Raw genomic sequence first — 21,663 nt, 5'->3', positions numbered from 1 at the left:
AAAACAGTCAAGAAAATTAACACAGTCAAAAGCACATTTCATTGTACTTCAAACCATAGCTAAGCCCAGGACGGCAGCTATAATTCATCGCTGGCTTTGCGCACGAGGTCACCCTGTCAGAACTGCTCCGTGGCCACTGCAGAGGGTTGCAGCGGGTGGCTACTTACAGCCCTTTTCCATTGCTCAGTCTTTGATGATGGGCGTGAGGTTGCCCTGGTCACCACGAAGGGCAAACCTCGCTGCTTTAGTGCAGCGCCGTGCGTCCTGTGTTTCTTTCATGACATACAGTTAGGAGTAGCACCTCTTCAGGCCCCACAGAGCTGGGTTATGGAGATGGTGCTGGTGAGCTGGGGGTAGTGGGTGAGTTGGGGGTAGCTGGTGCAGTAGATAATTTAGGACTCTGCCCTTGACTTCTCTCTCTATGCCCTTGGGGTCTTGTGTGGGACTTAAGTCGTGATGACCGAGTGGTGTCACCACTGAGATAGTATTAACTCTGACACACTGATTCCATAATGTGACTTTTCACTCCCTCTATTGGCGTTAGTTCTTTTGCTCTCAGTATAAACGTCCATCCCTGACTGCAGAAGGCACAGCATCTGTTGTTCTCATTTCCAAATCACTTTTGGCACCCGAACACACTTCTCGACGCTTTCCCCATATCCGCGGAGTGTGTGTCTGGGAGGCTGGTTATTACCTGAACGAGAGCGTGAATCCGAAGGCCAGATTCTCGGATGCAGCTGTAGTATTTTTCTGTCTGATCATGCTGATCCTCCACAGTTAGAAGGCTTTCCTTCTTTCCATCTTTTCTCTTAAATATTGGAGACACCCATGTTTTCATGATGCTTTGAACCTCTTCCACATTGTCTTTAGTTTTCTGAATTCTTTGTTCAAGATCATGAATGCTATTGGTGATTTGAATGACATAATCCCAAATGCCTGCTCCCCAAAAGAAACAGAATTAATCGAAACAGCTGACAGTGGCATAGCTAACGGTCTAGTTGCCGTGAAAGACAGGGATCCGATACTCATGGGTTTTAGAAGACTCTTCTGCACAGGCGACTTCACTGCAAGCGGCAATGAAGGCAGGCAGCCTTTTCCTTCCTAGTCGTATTAAAGAGCCAGCTCTTCCCAAACCCTAGTTAGGGAGGAAAAGCAGCAAGCAGGTGATACTAACCTACCGAGCACACGAAAAGTTGGTGCATTTGCTGGGCACACCCATGCAACTTGGTGACTTTACACAGGTTAATGAGTCTTATTTTTTAAGCATTTTCACTGTATTAAATGTTGAAAATGCCATCCCCTCCTGTGCAGGGAATACAGTTTGAGCTTGTTTAAGGTGGCCTTCCAAGATTCCATGAGCTCACTCGACCTTCTTTTGAGGACCCTGATACAAATCAATCCCCGCTCCCTGTGGTTTATCCCACTAGCTCTCTGATGGCTTCTCATTACAGCTTGTTGTGTACGATTTATGTTGCACAGAGTCTGGTGTCCTTACTAAATGTGAGCACTTTCTGCGTAGGGGCCATTCCCATACACCTGGTATGATATTCTACCCAGCCCCACCCCTAGAGTGCCCCACATATGTTCATCCATCGGTGGAAGTTTATTGAATTGAACTGGAGGGTACAAGAGAAGTAAATGCATAATTCCCTTATAAGATGTTTACAGTCCAGTTAAGGAAATTAAGGAACAATGATAATATGGAAAAACTCTCATTAATGAAGCACCCAATATATTCTGGGGACTGTGGGAGACCTCACATGACCTCCGAGCCTCCCCCAGTGTGGGACAGCAAAGTTTTCTCAGTATCCTGATCACATGCAGAGAGAAAGAAGAATGCCAACCGCCTTGCCTTCGCTACCTTGGGTATGTGTCTGAGGACAGGCTGTGTTCCAAGCACAGCCCAGATTACCAGGTAATCGTTCGAGTGCCCACCAACTTTTATTACAATCTGGACTCTCCACCTTTCCCCAGCCAGGTGGTGCCCAGTTACCTTCAGTTTTCCAGTTCAGAGTGTCCTCCGCGGCTCTCAGGCGGAGATCAATATTTCGCAGTTCTTCCTCCACTAATGGAAACTCCACCTCGAGCAGGGTTTTCATAACCTTGTTGTACCAATTTGCCATCAACTCCAGATTGGCCACTAGCTGCCGATAGAATTCCCTGGAGGCGAACACGGCTGCCGCCGTCTCCGGGATGGGCTTCAGCTGCCTGGGCTGCAGATAACTCATTTCTTTCAGCACAGAAATCAGCTGGAGGAGAGAATGGACATAAATGGCAGTGAATAGTGGGGTAGGGGGCGAAGCCTGGAAACCCCAGGGGACCTCTGCTCCTCTCTGTTTCTTAAATGCAGCTTCAAAGAAGGGAAGGTGAGTACTAGGCAGAAGGAAGAGGAACTCAGAGAGCAGCAGGGCTAACGGAACCTGTGAATCCCCAAGACCAAGAAGAGGGAAACCGTGAGAGGAGACATCGGTGACAGCAGGAGCAGGAGCGGGCCCGGCCTCGATGCGTCAGGGCATGTGGCTGATGCAATGATAGGCTCCCGTTGACTGAACCCGTTCCCATCGCAGGGACTGGTCTGGGCCACCCACATGCGTGAGAAGCCTCAGGTTGAGACTTCTGGTCCTCTCTCCAAACAAGGTCAGACACATGGTCCTAGACACTGACAGGACCCAGAGGAGGTGCCACTGTACAACTTTGTTACATGTAATCATTTGAAATAGCCCCTAATGGGCTGGCATGTCTTTGTGTCTTAATATGCTAGGAGGTCAGGGGATAGAAGTAACCCAGGCCTCTCTGAACTTCTGTGGGTGCTGAGCTTACTGGCAACAGCAGAAGTGAGAAGCCAAGCAGACGCGGTCCAAAGGAAAACAGAGCCTCTGGCAGGGTTTCTAAGAGCACTGCTCCTCACTCCTTCCTTATTTATGGTGTTTATCTCTGAACTTATAAAGACTAATGTGTATGGATATGTGAGACAAAACACACTAGTCCATAGATTCTCTCCTGCCTCCCCCTTCCCCTCTCCTCCCTCCCTCCTTGGTATCAAGACACCTGGGCTCCCAGCTCTCCTTCCAGTGGCTCTGGACCATCTCTCTATGTCACCCAGCCAACCCTACTTAGGGCTAAGACAAATGCTAACAAGTTAGCAGGGTAATGACTCCAGATTCCTAGTTTATTTTGCTCAAGCTAGATATTAAAAATTTAAATGTAAGAAATGAAAGCAAAAGTTAGAAGAAAATGTGGGATATTTATATATTATATAAAATATTTATATAATATTGAGGTAGAGAAGGCCATTCCAAACACTCAACCACAAAAATAAAATGGATATGTGTAAAATATCATACACATTATAAAATGGCATACTTCAACTGGTAAAATTATTTGCAGCAGACTTTTTATATATATATCTTTATTTACTTCAGAAAGAGGAAAGGAGAGGCAGAGAAAGACATAGAAACATCAATGATGAGAGAGTCATTGACTGAGCCTGCAACCCGGGCATGTGCCCTGACCAGGAATCGAACCCTGATTGCCTGGATCCTAGGTTGATGCTCAACCGCTGAGCCATGGCCAGCCGGGATGCAGCAGATTTTTAAATATCTGACAAATATTTCTCAAATATTCTAATAGGTTCACAGGAAAAGAGGGCACCTCCACTCCAAAGTGGGCAAAGACCATGAACAAGCAACTTATAGAAGAAATGTGAGCAGCCAATGAACATATGAGCAAAGTTAAAACAATGTTGAGATTTTATTTCTTCTAGCTCAACCAGCTGGAAGTAGTGGAAGAAATGAATATCTTACTGGCTGGAGAGTGGCTGAATTCCAGCTTTCTGAAGAACCAGTTGACAGTATACATGAAAAAAACTCAAAATGTGAGCACCTTTTAGCCTAGCAATCCTATTTCTAGGCATTTATTCCAAAGAAATCATCAAGGATAGATGCAGCAATAACTAAAGGCATTTATTGTAGCATTACTTATACCTTATTTTATCCTATTGTGAGATGCCAATGATGGCAAGATTCTCTATTACTATATCTACAACTAAGGAAGAAAGAAAAAATGCAGTTTTTAAAACCACAAACACACGCTATTTTAAAAGATAAAAAGTAAAAAAAAATAAAAGTGCATCCTGGTCCATAGACACAGACAAGAGGGTGGTGAGGCCTGGGGAGGAGTGGAGGGGGGAAAAGGGGGGAAGGGGGGACATCTGTAATACTGTCAACAATAAAAAAGTGCATCCTAGAATCTATGAAATACATACTGATAAAACCAGAAAATAATTTAACGTCCAACAATACGGCATTTAAATAATTTAAATAAATTTTCTGCATATGTACATATAATTTTCCCCCATAAAATTCTTATCCTGGCCCCAAAGGGGCAAATCTCTGATCGTGTCCCTCCAGAGTGATATATGTTTTGCTGTTCATTCTTAACACCACAGCTGTCGCCACACTGCTAGTAGTAGGAAGTCAGGGGATGTTCACAGCTCTTCTTTGACTTGTATTTGTAGTTGTCTTCCCTTGACTCACATTATAATTTAGGTATTTATCTTCCCTCTCTTCTTCCTTCTACTTCCTTTCCCTTCTATCACTTACAAAGACCTAAAAGCACCTACTATGTGTTGCACATTGGGGCAGATAAAGTCCCTGCTCTTGGAGTCTATGGAGAAGGAGTGGTGCATCCTCAGTACAGTCTTATACTGAGGACATAATTACTACAGTTGTAACGTCTAGACTCTGGCCTAGTTGGTAATCCAGAAGTTCACCCCTGTGGGCATTTAATATCCAGTACTGCTGACAGAGAATGCTGACGAAGGTTCATATGAGTTAAATGACAGACCCGTATCTTACCAAAGTGAAGAAATGGATCCTCTAACTTCCTTTGTTGCCTTTTATTTCAGTCAGAATTAACCTACTTACGTAGATGTCCTAGTTAACCTTCAGTTTTCTCAAAAGACACCGAGATGCTATCAGTTCAGTTTTCGGAGCCCTCTCCACTGCATTCCTTGAGAACGCGCCAGACAGAAGTAGGTGACCGCCTTCAGCTCAGTGTGGCCGATGTTTTTTATTTTCACTTTTTGGCTGAATGATGCACCTCCTGACATGGGCTAACTTTTCGTTGTCTTCTCCAGCATTGAGCTTTCCATGGCTGCCACGGTCCACACTGGTCTCCAACCTTCTGATCATCTACAGCAGGGTTTCCCAACCTCAGTGCTATTTGTTTAGATAAAAAATTCTTGGTTGTGGGGCCCCATCTGTGCATTGTAGAAAGCTTAGCAGCATCCCTGGTATCTACCCGCTTGGTGCTATTGGCACCAATCCATGTGCAACAACCAAAAACGTCTCCAGAGAGGCAAACTGCCTTGGTTGAGAGTCACTAATCAGCCTTATTCCCAAAGCTACTCCTTTGAGATTTATCTCATGCTAGGTGATAAAGAGATTTCTCATGTTGACGTGCTCACTCCCAACTAGCCTGTGGTTCCTTGAGAGCAGGACCAGGTCTTAACACTTGCCTGGCCTTCCAGTGGTCAGTCAGCAGCCTTTGTGTGTTGCAGGCATTCAGGGTAGTCCCAGTCAGCCATCTGGTTCTAAACGCTCAGTAATGTTATTCTCTCTGTCCAAAGATGGGTAGCAAGGTCTGCTTAATTGCTTTCTGAAATTTCAGATTGTGCACATCTATAATATCATGAAACTTTTTGATTAGTTAACCTTAAGTGTAACTGTCATTCTAACTTTATATGTAAAGTCAAGTATATAATAAAGCTGTTATATGAAAAGTTTAAAAAATATTTTGCAGTATTTTCTGTTTTGCAAATATATCGGCTAACCCTGAGAAGAAACAGGAGCCTTGGACAACTTAAGAAAACATGACACCGTGGGGTTTATCCCAGATAGGAAATCCGGGATGCAGATGCTTTTGAGCAGCTCTTTTATAGTCGTATAAAAAGCCTTTTTGCCTTTGAAACAGCAAAAGAAACTTTTCAGGACCCAATAAGAAACTACTGTTGCCCACTTACCTGCGGGTTGAAGTTGACGGTAATCTGCTTCGTCTCCGGGTCACGGGTCAGAAGCGGCCGGGAAAGATTGTACTGGGACTTTTCTGAGACCGTCTGGCACCAGTCCTCATAAAGCCCTGCCTCATACCTGTGAGAATGGGACACAGCAGCCACCAGATAAGCACCCTCCCAGCATCCCAATGCCTGGCAATGATGAACTGAAGATACAGACAACAGAGATATAGTAACATATATAGAACACATACATGTACATCTAGTCTGTCTATCTCATGAACTAAAGATATTACTAGCAAAATACCTGAATACATTCTTTTTTTTATGAATCCTCAGCTAAGGATATGTTTTCATTGATTTTTAGAGGAATGAGTGCTCCTGGCAAAAGCAACAGCACGGCCAAAAGGTGGAGGTGAGAAATAGCCTACTGTGTGCCGGGAACACTTGAGGCTAAGGGGGCAAAGGCTGAGGCTGGAGCGGGAAGCGAAGGCCAGGGAAGGCTTCTCCTGTCACGCTGAGGAGACACGGGGGGCGCTGAAAGGCCTTCCATCCGAGGGATGTAGTGACGTTATCAGATTTGGGCAGTCTGGGCGCTAGACCCTGCAGCCATGAAAAACTTACTGCAGCTTTAAAGCAGGATCAACTATGAACCCACACAACATTTTCATTCTTATGCTTTCTCTATAAAAAGATACAGGAAATATTTTTAAAACTTATTTTTTCCGTGTGCTGCATGGACTGTTGCTTTCTGCTTGCTGAGCAGCTGCTGCGATTTCCCACGACACTGATCTCCCAGTGCCACGGGAGCGGCCCACTTCCCGCTCTGCGAGGTCACGCTCCCAGCAGCAGGGCGCTGGAAGAGAGTCTGTTTCTAGACTGGAGCCGCACTCCCCAGAGAGCCCGGGCTTGTAACCCAGAGGCACTGTACTCACAGATAGTGTGGTTCTAACATAAAACACAGAGCAGCACTTCCCAGCCACGGAGGCTTCTGTGCAGACGCAGGGCTGCGAAAGGCACGGGGGGCTATGCGATTTGCAGACAATCCCAGAAGCTGCTTACTTTTCCAGCAATGAAAGCGTATCTTCGTATTTTTGTATCATTCGCTTTCCTTCGGCAGATTCCATGCAACTAGACCTACAAAAGAGGAAGAAAGTGGCATCAAATTAGGAGATGTCAAAATAATGATCTGGTTAACAAACTGCAGCATATAAAGAAGAGATTGAATAGCTTCCTGGGCTGGTTTCCAAATGCCTCTCAAGGAGCCTGCCTTCTTCTTCCCGAACATCCTCCAAGGCCACTAGGGGGCACCTGCGCGTCCTGAAATGCAGGCAGCCCCAGGTGACAGGGAGACAGGGAGGGCAGAACCTTTCCCACGTGGCTCCACCAGCCCTTTCCCTGGCCCGGCCAGGCATGCACAGGTAAATTAAGTCCTTCAGAAACCCAAATAAAAGGAAGTTGAGGCGTAAGAGAAAAACCCTAGGTGCCAGAGTTTTTGTATAAAAGAAAAAACTGTATATAACGTTATACATTATAACAAAAACTATATAACAATGTTTTATATATTTATATAACAATGTTCATATATATGCACACATATATAAGAGTTTTATGTATATATGTTTTTATTTCTCTGCAATCCCTCTAGGACATGTTACAAGAAGCCCTGCTACTCAATGACATGTTTACATGAGGCTCCCACCCACATCTCATGCACACACAATGCACATACATGCACCACACGTGCACACAGATACACGCATGCAAAGGCACAGACGCACTCAGAGGCTCCCCCGGGAATGGTGACCATGGAGGAGTGTGAGCGGAGCCCGTGCAGGGCACTGCCACCCACACCTGCTTCCGTTTGATGTTTCTTTGCAGCACAAAATGAGAGCCGGGGCCTGGGGAAATTGGCAAAACACCTGTAATTTTCAGAAACCTTCCCCCCTTGTTGGAGGGCCGGTTCCTATTTGTTCTGCTGGCACCGTGAGGCAGCTTATTGCAAAGATCCTTTAAAGTCCGTTTGCTCTCTAAACCGGCACCGGGCTTCTCCGCGATCCCCTGAGCTTTCCGTGCGAGCCCTCACGCCCGCGGAGCAAGCCCGGGATTGCAGCCGCTCCGGTCCTCATGCGCCGGGGAGCAGGCGCCTCAGAGGCGGTAGGAAGCCCACAGGGCTCCAGGCCGGGCGCCGGCTCACGCCCAGCCATCCCCTCCCCTCGCGAGCTGTGGGGTTTCCACAGGCCTCCTATCCCCGATCTCAGGGTCATAGCTGGTAAAGAATGAAGCTGGAAGAGAGAGACAATAACTCCGGGAAAACAGAAGGCAGCGGGAGAAAGGAAGGCTGGAGACCGGTGGACTGGCTCCAGGAAAGAAGCCGCAGGCACGAAGAGTCTGCAGGAGCTGAGCAGGGCTGGCGAGCACAGGACCTGGTGGGCATCACTCACTCGCAGGGTCTCCCGCTGTCAGGGTCAGAGCCACTCAAGGGCCAGGAACACACGCAGAGGACCGAGCTCCCCGCCCCCAGGCCTGTGGCAGTTGTCTAGAGGGTTGAGGAGTCACAGGCGTGAATGCCGTGAAACTCCCCGCAGATTCGGCTTCATTTCATGGTGAGGAATCTAAAACATTTCTAATAACCAATAAATACTACTATAGGGCACAGTGCAATTTTGAATTCAGTTTTAAAACAGACAGAAATTTCCATGGGAATTGCAGAGGACGCGGTGGGCTGCCATTCAGATCCCGTCTCAGGACCAGGCGCTCAACTCCCTCCCCCCATCCCTTAACCTCCCTCTGGCCCGGAGCTCTGGCGGCCTCCCTGCCTGGGAAGCGCCTCTGCCAAAGACAACCACCTCGCCCAAGGTCACGCACCTCCCCCAGACAGCCAGCTTCCATAAAGGAGCTCACATGAAGGGCACAAAGCCCTGCAACCCTGCAGGCCAGAGTTCCCCAGAGGATCAGCTGAGGCCCCCTTGCAACTCTACAGCTGCTCAGTTCTCCCTCTGTGCACCCCTTCCCCACTCCCTCCCAGGTGCCTTCCCAAGAGCATTCCTAGGGATTCCTGCACATGCATGTCAGAGCCTGCTCCCAGGAACAGGACCTAAGACAGCTTCCGCAGTCCACAGTCCTCAAAGCAGCCTTTCCAGCGCACCCCATTCATATATCTCCTCCCACACGTTCTGGGGGGGGTGTTTGAGAAAATGGGGGCTCAGCTTACTCTGGGCCAGACCCCCCATGGCTAAGGGATCCCTGGGAAGTGCTCCGGGCTAGGAGCTCCCGAGACCCAGACCTCCAGGTCTTTCCTCAGCTCTCCCTAGGACTTCAGGCATGTCACCTCACTTCTGTTTGCCTCAGTTTTTTCCATCTGCAAAATAAAGAGCTTGCTCGGACCGGGGCAGAGGCTCCACAGATATCACCCACGAGGTGGCCCTGACCCACAGGCATGTATGTTTCATCTGTGAGGAGTGTGAGAAAAAATGGAATACTCGCTAACTTCAAATTGGGTGTTTCACATTAAAAAAACCCTAGATTTCCAGCTTCTCTGCAACAGTCAGGAGATTTCTCACATTTCCTGCTGTTCTGCTTGGCAGCACTGGGTGCTGGTGGAGGCTCCCTTCACGCCCCATCCTGGCTGCTCTGCAACATCTTCTTTCCTCTGAAAGTGTTTTAGTCTTTTTAAATTTGTTTTCTAGTTTTATTGAGATGCAACGGACACAAACTGTGTGTAGCACAGTTTAAATTTAAGGTGTGCAGCACAGTGACTTACACATACTGTGAAATGATTACTGCAGTTGTTAGTGTAGTTAACATCCATCATCTCATATAGATACAAAGAAAGAAAGAAATGTTTCTTTTCCTTGTGATGAGAACTTTGAGATCTACCCACTTAACAACTTTCAAATACAGCACACACACATTACTCCCCAGTATTTCTTTATCTTACAAGTTTGTACCTTTGGAAAACCATCACCCATTTCCCCACCCTTTACTCCTGCCTCTGATAAGAAGACAGCCACAAATGTGGTCTCTTTTTCTCGAGTTTTCTTTTCAGATCCTACATATAAGTGAGATCATCGGTATTTGTCTTCCTCTGACTGACTTATTTCACTCAGTATAATGCTCCATCCATGCTGCAAATGGCAGGATCTCCTTCTTTATGGCTGAATAATATTCCATTATCTATATATCACATTTTGTTCATCCCAACAATGAACACCTAGGTTGTTTCCATGTCTTGGCTATTGTAAAAAATGCTGCAGTGAACGCGGGGTGCAGATATCTTTTTGACATTACAATTTCATTTCCTTTGGATAATTACCCAGAAGTGGAATCACTGGGTCATGTGGTAATTTCATCTTTAATTTCTTGAGGAACCTCCACACTGTTTTCCATGGTGGCTGCACCAATCTGCATTCCCACCAACAGTGCTCGAGGCAGTGCTTTTCTCCACACCCTCTTGTTACTTCTCTCCTTGATCATGGCCACTCTAACAGGTGACAGGCGACCTCTCTCGTGGTTTTGACTTGCATCTCCCTGGTGATTAGCGATGGTGAGCACCCTTCCATGTCTGAAAGCATTCAGTCTCGCCAGCTGGGCCCGAGGGTCTCTAAGGCCCTTCATAGCTCAAAACACCCGTGATGCCAATGCCCAGACTTCAGTTCCTTTGTTTCTGTTGTGTTTGCCAAAGCCAAGTGCTTTCAACTAGTCCAGTCTTTAGAAAGGGGGGGTCGTAGAAAGACGGCCCTTTGCTAGGCAGCATCCTGAACACAATGTCGCAAACAGCTCTTCTGTCTCACTTCCAGCCACCAAGCTGCCTCTAACTGGCTCGGCTTCTAGAATCAGCTGTGAGGCAGGCTAGTGGTTTCCACACCTGGTCACCGCCAGGAATCACGGGGGAGCTTGCAGAGGAGGCGGATCCACGGCACCACCCTGCCCCACGATTCCGTGAGGGGTGAGGCGGAAATCCGCATTTAACGAGCACCCAGGCATTCTAATACACGAGGTCCTCACACCACACTTCAGGAAACGCTGGGCTCCACTCTCTTCCATGGGCCTCAGTAGCAAAGAGACAGTGTGTCAGAGGGAGACACGTGGGACAACTCCACAGAGCTTGAAAATCCCGGTGCCTTTTCCTCCAGAAATGAGTCTCATGGAGCGAAAGGAGGTGGCCTCTTGTCCCTCGAGCCTCATTTAACACCAAGGGGCCCCAGTGGTCAGCTCAGATGTATCAGTCTTGTTACTGGTTGGCCAATCTATCTGGTTGTTACGACTGAATGTTTGTATTCTCTCCCCCAAATTCATATGTCGAAGCTGAATTCCCCAGTGTAGTGGTATTAGGAGGTGGGATATTTGGCGTGATTAGGCCAGGAGGGTGGAGCCCTTATGAATGGGATTAGTGCCCTCATAAGAAGAGACGCCACAGAGCTCCTTTGCTCCTCTTGCCACGTGAGGACATGGAGGGAAGACGGCTATCTATGCACCAGAGAGTGGGTCTCACCAGGCACTGAATCTGCCAGCACCTTGACCTTGGGCTTTGTAGCCTCCAGAACTGTGAGAAATAAATTTCTAATGTTTATAAGCCATCTAGTCTCTGGTATTAGGTTATAGCGGCCCCAAATAGACTAAGACACTGATCAGTTGCCAAAAAAGGTAAGAAATAGGATGACCTTCACGCCCTAGGTAAGTGAGCTGCATTTCTATAACAGTCAAGATCCGGAGCAGGAGCGGAGCCGAAAACAAGCCTCCCTCAGGAGTAAGGTACTCACGGGGGGGTGATGCGCCTGAAGCTGGCGAGGGGACCCTGGATGCGCTGCCTCAGCTCCTGAGCCCAGCGAAGGCCCCCGGCCACAGAGGGCATGTTCTTGTGCACTGAGGAGAAGCCTGGAGACACAGCACAGCCGGAGTGAGTGAGGGCCTCCTCCCAGCCCCCTCGGCCCAGGCACGCCTCCCGCCAGCCGGTCCATGCTCCCTCCTCTACCTCCCCATGCCGAAGCCGCCCTGCGCTCACACGGAGATGGGGGCCCCTGGGAGACCACTGTGTCCTGCTGGGGAGTAAGGAACAAGGGCCTTGAGGGGAGCGTGAAACAGGGTCCGAGGACAGGGGTCCAGCCCAGCTCTGCACTCACTGGCTTTCTGACTTCACATCAGAGATTTTCAACCTGGCTGCACAGCCGCATCGCCTGGGGGGTCTTTAAGCAATACTGATGCCTGGCCCTGGCCGGGTGGCTCATTTGGTTGGAGCATCATCCTGTGCACCACAAAGATTGCAGGTTTGATTCCCAGTCAGGGTTCATACCTAGGTTTTGGGTTCGATCCCGTGTCGGGGTGTATAAGGGAGGCAATGGGTGGGTGTTTCTCTCCCACATCGATGCTTCTCTCTCTCTCTCTTTCTCTCCCTCCCCCACTTCTCTCTCCCTTCCTCTTTCTAAAACATATCCTCAGGTGAGAATTAAAAAAAATACTGATGCCTGGGCTCTGCCCTTGCCATTCTGATTTATTTGGTCTGGGTGGGGCCTGGTCATTTGTATTTTGTAAAAGCTCTCAGGAGGATTCTAATCATACAGTCAGGATTGAGAAACTCTGCTTGAATAAACAATTTCACCTCTATGGGTCTCAGTTTTTCCATCTATAAAATGGCTTATGTTGAGAATTCAATGAGGTTATGAACGAGACAGGCCATGTGGATTATGAAGTGCTTGGCCATAGTTAGCGAAGACTGGACATTCTTACTTTAGTCCATGCAGTGCGTTGTGTTGGTTTGCTTATAATGAGTTGTCAAGATATCACAATTACGAGATTTTACTTTTGAAAAATAAGTTTCCAGCAATCCCCTGTCATCAGCGTGGGCCAATCAGATAGGTTGCAGGCCCACAGAACCCTGAGCTAAAAGACTGGTGCTGCGCAAGCTCTAAGGTTGTGCTAATTTGTTATGCAGTGATAGAAAACTGATGTGGCTTCTTAAGGTATTTGAGTTTTTAAACTCTGTACCTGACAGGATGTCATGAGGATGGTCCCACATAAAGCTGAGGCCAACGGATTTCCTGGGAATGATTTCCTAAGGGGATGATTTATAAATGACCTCAGCATGAAACCTGTTTATAGACATGGTGGCCCTGCCACTCGATTACTTAAAACCATGGAAATTTTCCTGTTGCCTGAATAGTGGGTTCCAGATTCCTCACTATGGCACTCAGAGCACTTCACAGCCTGGCCCCGAACTCCTGGCCCCAAACACAGGCTGACCTAGTCTCCCTATGTGCAGTGTTTGGCTACAGGCAGGTCCAACTGGTACCCACCACATATTCCCCTCTCTTTCTTTGGAGGTCTTTGCTGCTTCTCCTTGGCTGTCACCCTCCCCACTTTCCAGGGCTCAGCTCAAGGCCACCTTGTCCACAAGCTCTCCCTGGACAACCCCAGCCACAGTTTATCTTGTCTTTTATAGTTATTTACAACTCAAGTCAGGGACGACTCATATTCTGCTGTGTAACTCTGTTCCTGCCTGGTGTGTTTCTTGGAGAACCACCTGTTACTATGAATTAGTTTATCCCTTACCTCAGCCTGTCTCTGCATATTGTGCCCCAAAATGTGTCCAGCATATAGCAAAGACGCAAGACATGCTTGTGAAGCTGAATTGAACTTGTGTTTGACTTTCAAACAGATAAGACAGGGCATCTAAGGATTGCAATAAAAATGGAGACATCACACTGTGGTTGGTACAGCCCTTTGTCAGGCTCCCGCTGGCACCTTCCTTCTGGAGCATGGTTGCCATGACATTGGAAGGATCAGGAAAGAAAAAGTCTTTCTGTAGAATTGTCTACTGTAAAATTGAGGTATGTTGAAGGTTAATCAGTGTGGCTATACTGATCAAGGGTCAACTCATCTGTTATGCTAAGGTCTCAACTGCCCAGAGGCAAGTCAAGATTTCAGTGCTCTGGGCCATCCTGCCAATCTCAGCCCCAGATACAGGGAAATACATAGTTTGGTGAACTCTACAATCAGCCAAGATGGTCTGGATTATCAAGCACATAGGCTGTTCTTGCTTTTCTTGGAGGATGTCATAGATCCATAGTAGACATTCGACAAAGACAAGAGGATTGCATTTCACCCTTCCCAGCAGAACTCCCCCACCCAAACCCCCTGGCAACCAGCCTACCAAGCTCTGCCTCCTCCTGGACACGCTGACTATAGATTATCCTCACTGTATCCAGGTCTTTGTTGAACATTTGGATGAGCACCATGTACTTATGAGCTGCATCTCGTGCTACCAGTGGTCTTTCGAGGAGGTTGCCTGCTATGTCCAGCAGCTGCGGAAGAGATGGAGGAAGCAGAGGAACAAGTCACAGAGTCAATATTTTCAAGGTTACATAAATCTTGTTTCCTGGCCTTTCTTTCACATGCCTATCAACGCAAGACTATCAAACAATTGCTGTTGCGCACCTGGACCAAGAGTGACTGACAGGTGGATATGCACAGCCTGCCCCACCTCCCCCTTGCTGCTGAATTGCCTGTCAGACCCTCGCTGGATGCAAGAGTCTGGATAAAGGGTAAAACAAAGAGAAAACTTAAAGTTGTCAGAAAGGTTAAGCTGATCTATATGAAAAAGACCATTAAAAAAAGACCTGAAACAGAGAAGGAGGGTAAAGACGGAGAAGAACGAAAGAAGCTAAGTAGGCTAGGTGTTGAGGGGAACTTGCAAGGCTAGAGTTTGAGAGTGGGAGCCATCCTAACAGTCTTTGCAGATGAGTTATGGAAGGACAGGTATTTATGAGAGGTTAGATAATATATATATTACAGATATCTATTATATATATATATATATTTTTTTTTTTTCTTTTTTTTCCCCAGTGGCTAGTGAAGCCTGGCAATTCAGGTTACCCAATATTCTAGAAGAGCATGGATTCCAGTCTACATTGGGACATTTTCAGTGACTAGAAACTTAACTACTTCTTGAGGAAGTCCACTCCATCTTTGAACAGCTTTGACAGAAACCTCCTTCCTCTATTGAGCAAAAATCCACCTCCTGGTCATTTCCAGTGTTTAATTCTGGTTCTAATCCTTAAGGCTTTAAGATTGAGTCTCGTCACAGTTTACAGATCTGTCACGTTCTACTACATCTGAGTGTCTCATGACTCAGCCTTCTCAGCGCTGCAGCCATTTAGCAGCTCATGGTCCTGAACCTCTCCCTATTCTTGTACCATCTAATCTGGGCAGTACAGGCAAGGGCACAAGTCTTCTTATTCTAGCTGCTTGGCCTTGAAGGCCAGAACCAATGACGGCGAGTGGTTTGCCCCGGCTTGAGTCAACCTGACGGCCGCGGTCAAACGGCCTCGGTATTGCAGAACCAGAATCAGGACGGCGACCACAGCTGACCTCTTCGCTTCTGATGGGTACCCTACTGATAGGACCCAAGGAAAGCATTCAAAATACTTTTGAAAAGTATTTTCACATCCTCATGTTATCAGAAAAGCATTAGTAACCAACCCGAGAAGCCCAATTCTGCACCCTCCCTCGCCCTAGGACACTCACAGTACCTCTGTTAGACTAAGAACACAACACCTGCAGGAACAAAACGGTCGGAAGAGTATCCTGCCCTCCTCTGATGAGGGTGGGGGGGAACTGGGCACAGGCTGGCTCCCCCCGCACTTGTACAAACCTTAAAGGCGTGCTCCAAATCAGGGGCATCATCCAAGGCTTGAATGAAGACGGTCCCCAGTCTTCGGTCAAGATCTTCTACCCTTTGGTTAAATTTAGAGACATCGTTTTCAAATTCCTGCAGAGACATCACACAGATGTAGAAAAAGGGGATTTTGCAGAAGTCCGTTCCCCCTATGCTCTCTACTGCTAATCTGCACAGCTGAGCCCGTTATACCAAGGATTTATTCTCATTTTCCAAAATTCACCTGGCATGATTTAGTTTTATCCATGTAGATAGTTACGCCATTACGGCAGCACTTTTTTCCTAGACAAAATGGTAGAGTGAGTCAAATTGTGAGGGTGGCACCCTTTCACTCTACCTCTGTGCCCTCTCTGCCACCCTCTGAAGCCCCTTCTCTGTCACCAAGGGCCAGCTCATGTGACCCCAAGAGCCACCTCAGTGGCACCAGCCCCAGCAATGGGACTGCTCCATCACACCTCCTACTTCCCTTCCTCTCCCAAGTCTAAATCCTACTTTTCCAGTGTAACCAACCTAATCTAGCCATTAGGAGGAAAGTAAGCTCATTAAACTAAAACTATTTCTTCTAAGTACCTTTAATAGGTTAAAACAACAGCTAGCCATTGTTCCTAAGGTTGCCAAATTTAGCAAATAAAAAGACAGGATATGCATTTAAATGTAAACTTCAGGCAAACAAAGAATTTAGTTTTAGTATGTGTCTCAATTATTATATTTTATCTGGCTACCCAAACTGTGTTCTCCTTCTTAGAATGCGGCAATTTTCAGAGAAACTTTGTTAACTCAAATCCCTAATTTGTGGAATTGTTACTTGCTATTATTGCTTTACAATAGTAATTCATATTCTATAAAAAGACAAAGTAAAGTAGAAAAACATAGTATAGATCTACTTCCCAAACCCAACCACGTTAATATTATGGTATGTTTCCCTGTACCTAGAATTTTGTTTTGTTTTATCACTTGTTTTCTTTATTTGTTTGTCTCAGAAAATACATGGTTGACTTCAGAAGATCCTATAGGGACAATTCACAAAAGATTTAAAAAAAATAATGATTGCATTGTAGTATACCTTTATTTTTCCTGCTTTTGACTACTGTAATTTTTGTTGTTGCTGTTAATCTTCACCAAAGGATATTTTTTCCATTGATTTTTTTTTTAGAGAGAGTGGAAGGGAGGGAGGGAGAGGGAGAGTGAGAAACATCAATTGGGGCCAGGGATCAAACCTGCAACCCAGGTATGTGTCCTTGACTGGCAATTTAACCCGTGACCCTTAGGTCTGCAGGCCGAAGCTCTAACCACCAAGCCACACCAGCTAGGGTATGACTAATGTAATTTTTAGAAAGCAACATCTCTCTGGGTTTGCTAAGATCTCCCTAGACATCTGAAGGTGCTCAGAGCAGATTTCTGTTCTAATTTCTTTCTCCTGTTCACTCGTTTACTCTAAAAATTCCTCCTCCAGTGACCAGCCAGTCCCTTCTCAGGAACTCCAGTCCCTATTTCTTTGTGGCCCCCTTTCTTCCCTTTGTCTCTGGTGGGCTTGCACTCACAGGCCTCAGCTTTTCTGGGCCATGGGTAAGACCTGGGCTCTGTGTTCCAGCCGTGAACATGCATCTCCGGCCTTTCCCTCATCCCCGAGCACTACTCCCTTGGAAACCAGGGTCAGGTCAGAATGACGAGGCTGCTGCTTCACTCGGCCCCCGCCCCGCCCCGAGGCACTCACGGGTTCCGCCCAGGTGTGCCCGCTGGTCAGGGAGCAGGCACTGCTCAAAGCTTAATGCCCTGGCAGCGGCGGGGTGGCCGCAGCCCCCACCGCCATCCCACGTCCATCCCAGCCTCTCTGAAACCCTGGGTACCATCAGTGTGGAGCAGCCAGCAGATGAAAAGGTCCTCCCTGGTCCTCCCGGCACAAGGAATAATTAGGAATGGGTCTCCCTTCATACAACCACTGGGACCACAGAGCAAAAGGAAATGGGAAGTGCAAGTAGACACCAGACCCTACAGGCCGGAGGCAGCTGAGAAAGCAGCCCAAGTTGTGAGTTGGCCTTTCAAGCCCTACCTTGCTTTGGGGGTCCAGGCAGTCGCAGGAGGACTCTGCGAAGACCCTGTACAGCTCCTGAAATTCGTGGTCCATTTGCTGGGCCTGATGGCTCAGGGCATTCCCTCTGATGCCACTGAACTCCAGCTTCTCCAGGGTGCCGAAGTCCACGGTTGTCTTCAGAAGGTCCTGCAGGGGACAAGGCCCAAGAGTTAAAATGATGATGATGATGATGACGCTGACAGCAGGTCATGCTCACATTAGTATGGGCAGAGCTGGAAATCACATGAGGGTGGAGATTGCTTAGGAAAATGTGAAGACTGATTTGTGTTGTAACCTTATCATTAGATCTGGTTGGTATAAATAACTCTCAGTTAAACTAGATAACAAAGCAAAGAGAAAGTACAGATAAATAAAATTCACACATACAAAAAGATCAAATTTATGCTTCAGCCTTTCTGTGTTTTCTAATAAATAATAAAATATAATAACAATATTAATATTTACATGATAGATGGTTTTACCACTAATTTTTAAAAAAATCCATTTTAAATGGACCATGTTATCTGGTCCTAGAAAGACAGCTATCTTAGGGGATGCTGACAGGAGAACAGATCTTCCCAACTGTGCCGAGGACAAGCCCAGAGGGTGATGCCAACAGTCTCGGCGACCACCACCAAGAAACTAAATCTGCAGACCACTCTTGCCAAGCATGTGCGACCATGTAGCTGCTGGGTGCACCATGTAGCTGCTGGGTGACAGTGGGCAATTACTTGGCATATCTGTGTTGGGCTTCTTCCGTAACAGGATATGATAGTGAGAGGTCAGTCAGTCAGTGCAGGCTTAGGATTGAGGTCAGCGCCCGCACGCAGTAAACACACGGTAAGTGTGTGTTATTGTCACTGTTGTTGACATGGCGGTGGCCCAGCTGTGCTCAGAATTGAGTGGACCACACAACCCAGAGCCTAGGGGAGGAGCCCCTCCTGAGTCCATGGGAGCCGTTTCCCCTCTGATAGGACAGGAGCCTGCAGAGCAGAACCAACATGACAGATGGTAGAACTGTGCTCTCATGGATACTGGTCTGAAACCATAAAACTTCCAAACCCAGATGTTCTTCCTGCTACAACTTCCAGTCGGTGTGTGCACCCCTTCAACAGGAAAGAGGGAGACAATGGCACCTTTGTGTGATTTGGCAAACATTTGGTGTGGGTCCCTGCGAGGGGACCTTCTGCCCTGAGGAAGCTTGAAAGGCAAGAAGAGGGAGCATTAGGTCCCGATGCTGAAAATCTAGCAGGTCCTGGTTCCGCGCTAGGAAATTCCCACGGCCAACGGCCACTGCTATGGGTTGACCCATCACACTGGCAGAAGGCGGCCCAACTCCTTTCTCGTGCCAGGACACCAAGTCCAGCAGCAGCAACAGAGGCATTGGGCAGCGGTGAGAAGTCTGACTCTCCCCACGTTGCCCGGGGACCCTGTACAGCCTTGGGCAGCCGTCTAACAACCCTTCTTTGTTCATCTACCTTCAGGCATGGCTGCCAGCAAGTCGCTAAAGTGGGAGAGGAGAGAAGAGGAAAGAAAGAACCAAGGAAAGAAAGACATACACCTGAGGCAGGGGTCTTGGCACCACAGGTGGGAAATGGGGCAGTCTTTATTTTAAAATACCTTCAACTTTATACACTGGGAGGAAAACAGAAATGAATTAGTCTTAAAACGAAATTGACTTAAATGTTAATTAAATGTCAATGTTATAGGAGAAATGTATTTGTGCTGTGTAATGTCACCTGGGTACCCATTTTTCATAATTCTGTGGATGTCAATTTCAATATTTAGGAAATACTCTCTAATAACCATTTAAAGACTGATGCACCTTGATAAGTTTGATTGCATCAGAAGACTAGATTATAATTTTGCTACAGTATTTTAAAGGAATACTTGAAGCATGGTCTTGGGGGGATCACAAAGGTGTTTCATCTCCAATCTAACAGATAAATCATAGGCATCAGATAATTATTTATTTAATCATTCTATTTTCTGGAAAAACTCTGGTCACCAAAAACAATGGATATTTACATTGCTTTATTTAACTTAACATGATGGGCAACATATTTATTTGGGGTTCAGTTCAAAGTCTTAGACCTATTCTTATTTCTCTATTAAAAGAGCCCCCAATTTCCACTCCACCATTCCCCTGCACTCTCTCTCCCCTTACCCTTCCTAAGCTTTCTGCAGAGCTTTTATCACCCTCTGGAATTATGCTACTTGGCATTATATTATATTATTTTTTAATTTTCTGTCCATATTTCTCAGTAGGTCATAAACGCCCCAGAAGTACCACTGTACCTTCAGTCCCCAGACAAAGCCCAGATGCTGAGAAATATTTGTTAAATGAATGAGCATGTGGTCTCTGACCTTTGACTTATCTATGGCACCTCCAGGAAAAGGGGACAGGGAGTTAGAGAATCTAAGAAATATGGACTCAGAAGAAATTGAGAAAATTGTACAAGAAAAGAGAATTGCAAAGCAAGGCCAAACTGTGCCTTTAAATGATCGAAGGGCCTTGGTCAAGTGCGATGCAGAACCTAAGTGGTCCTACCCCAAGGGCAGACCAGAGGGAAACGAGCACACAGAACAGGTTTGGCCTCAACTGGACGGTTGAACTTATAAAATTTCTCATCTTTTACCTACAAAAAATGGCAATTTCATGTGGTTTCACTTAATGAAATAAAGCCATCTAATGCTTAGAAATGTCCAACCATAGGATGGACTGCTAAGGGAGGCGGTAAGCTTTCCATCTCTGGGTGGGTTTTAGAAGTTTGACGACAGCATTGCAGAGAAGGCTCCTGAATCTGGCGGGAAATTGTTTTGCAATCATAGAAACAGGTTTATCATACTGACCGTGACTACATCTTTGATTCTTAAAATATTTCAAATTAGCTCTTTCCATCTCTTACTTGAAGGTGCCACAAAACAGATAAAAGGCTATTTAAACCAATCCGAGGTTTAAATGATTAATTTTAAATACCCATATTTATTCATCACAGTAGTACACACGTGAAATTCATTATGCCATATACAGCTTGAAAGGGTCAAGTTCAGGCGGAAGATATGAAAAAAGCCCTGGACAACCCTGGTCTGTCATTTACCAGCTACGTAGCTTAAAGCAAGACACTTAGCTTTTCTTTCTTTCTTTTTTTCAAATGTATCTTTATTGTTGAAAGCATTACAGATGCCCTCCTTTTCCGCCATTGGCCCCTCCACCCCACATCCATCCCCCAGGCCTTCCCCATACTGTGCCCATGGGTCATGAATATATGCATATGAGACACCTAACTTTTCTAAGCCCCCTCTCTAACCTACAAATGAGTTCGCTAAATCCTGACTCGCCGTGGGGTGACCCAGGTACATGGACCGTGCCTTGGTAGGACCTGAATGAAGGGTAGCCACGTAATTATCATCGCCTGACGTCCCTAGGGCAGGCTGGTGGGTGAAAGACGTACACCGGCTGGGGCACAGGTGCTCCTGTGCAGGTGCCGCACAGGCATGGCCAGGCGGCTGGCTGCGCTGCGGGGGTCCCACTCTGCAACTCGGAACGGAGGGTGGGCGAGGCCTCCACGGGCTCCGGCCCTGCGGGGGAGGTCAGCCTCGGGGATGATGGCCAGTCCCGCAAACACACGCCATCCTTGAAGGAGACGTCACAGCGCCTATCTTACAAGAAATGTCTCCAGAACTCGTTACGAGAGAGCGCAGGCAGACACTCATAGACGGCATTCTCAAAAGGCCACTGGGGAGAAGGCTGCTTTCTACCTGAGGCTGGTGCAGGCCTTGTGCAGCTCAGGGCGCCCTGCGCAACAGCGCCCGGGCAGGGCCGAGGGGGGGACAGGGCCCAGAGAGACTGCAGGTGGCAGGAGGAGCCCGGAGGCGCGTGGGTTAGACCAGCTTATGGCCCGT

The 21,663-nt window shown here is 47.1% G+C and overlaps 1 protein-coding gene across 1 annotated transcript in view; it reads right to left on the bottom strand.

The window, feature by feature from the left end:
* The window catches only part of DNAH9 (dynein axonemal heavy chain 9), a gene marked incomplete at its 5' end in the record, with an annotated part of 294,508 nt that overhangs the window by 251,792 nt on the left and 21,053 nt on the right, over positions 1–21,663 (bottom strand). The window contains 8 exon segments of the mRNA XM_081115813.1: positions 695–936; positions 1,994–2,249; positions 6,023–6,149; positions 7,076–7,144; positions 11,776–11,890; positions 14,163–14,313; positions 15,663–15,779; positions 17,737–17,904. Coding sequence (XP_080971939.1) covers positions 695–936; positions 1,994–2,249; positions 6,023–6,149; positions 7,076–7,144; positions 11,776–11,890; positions 14,163–14,313; positions 15,663–15,779; positions 17,737–17,904 — 1,245 coding nt within the window.

Source organism: Miniopterus schreibersii, assembly GCF_964146895.1.
Source record: "Miniopterus schreibersii genome assembly, chromosome: 16".
Lineage (NCBI taxonomy): Eukaryota > Metazoa > Chordata > Mammalia > Chiroptera > Miniopteridae > Miniopterus > Miniopterus schreibersii.
The sequence above is the reverse complement of the archived record's forward strand: the minus strand, read 5'-3'. Positions and strand labels throughout refer to the sequence as shown.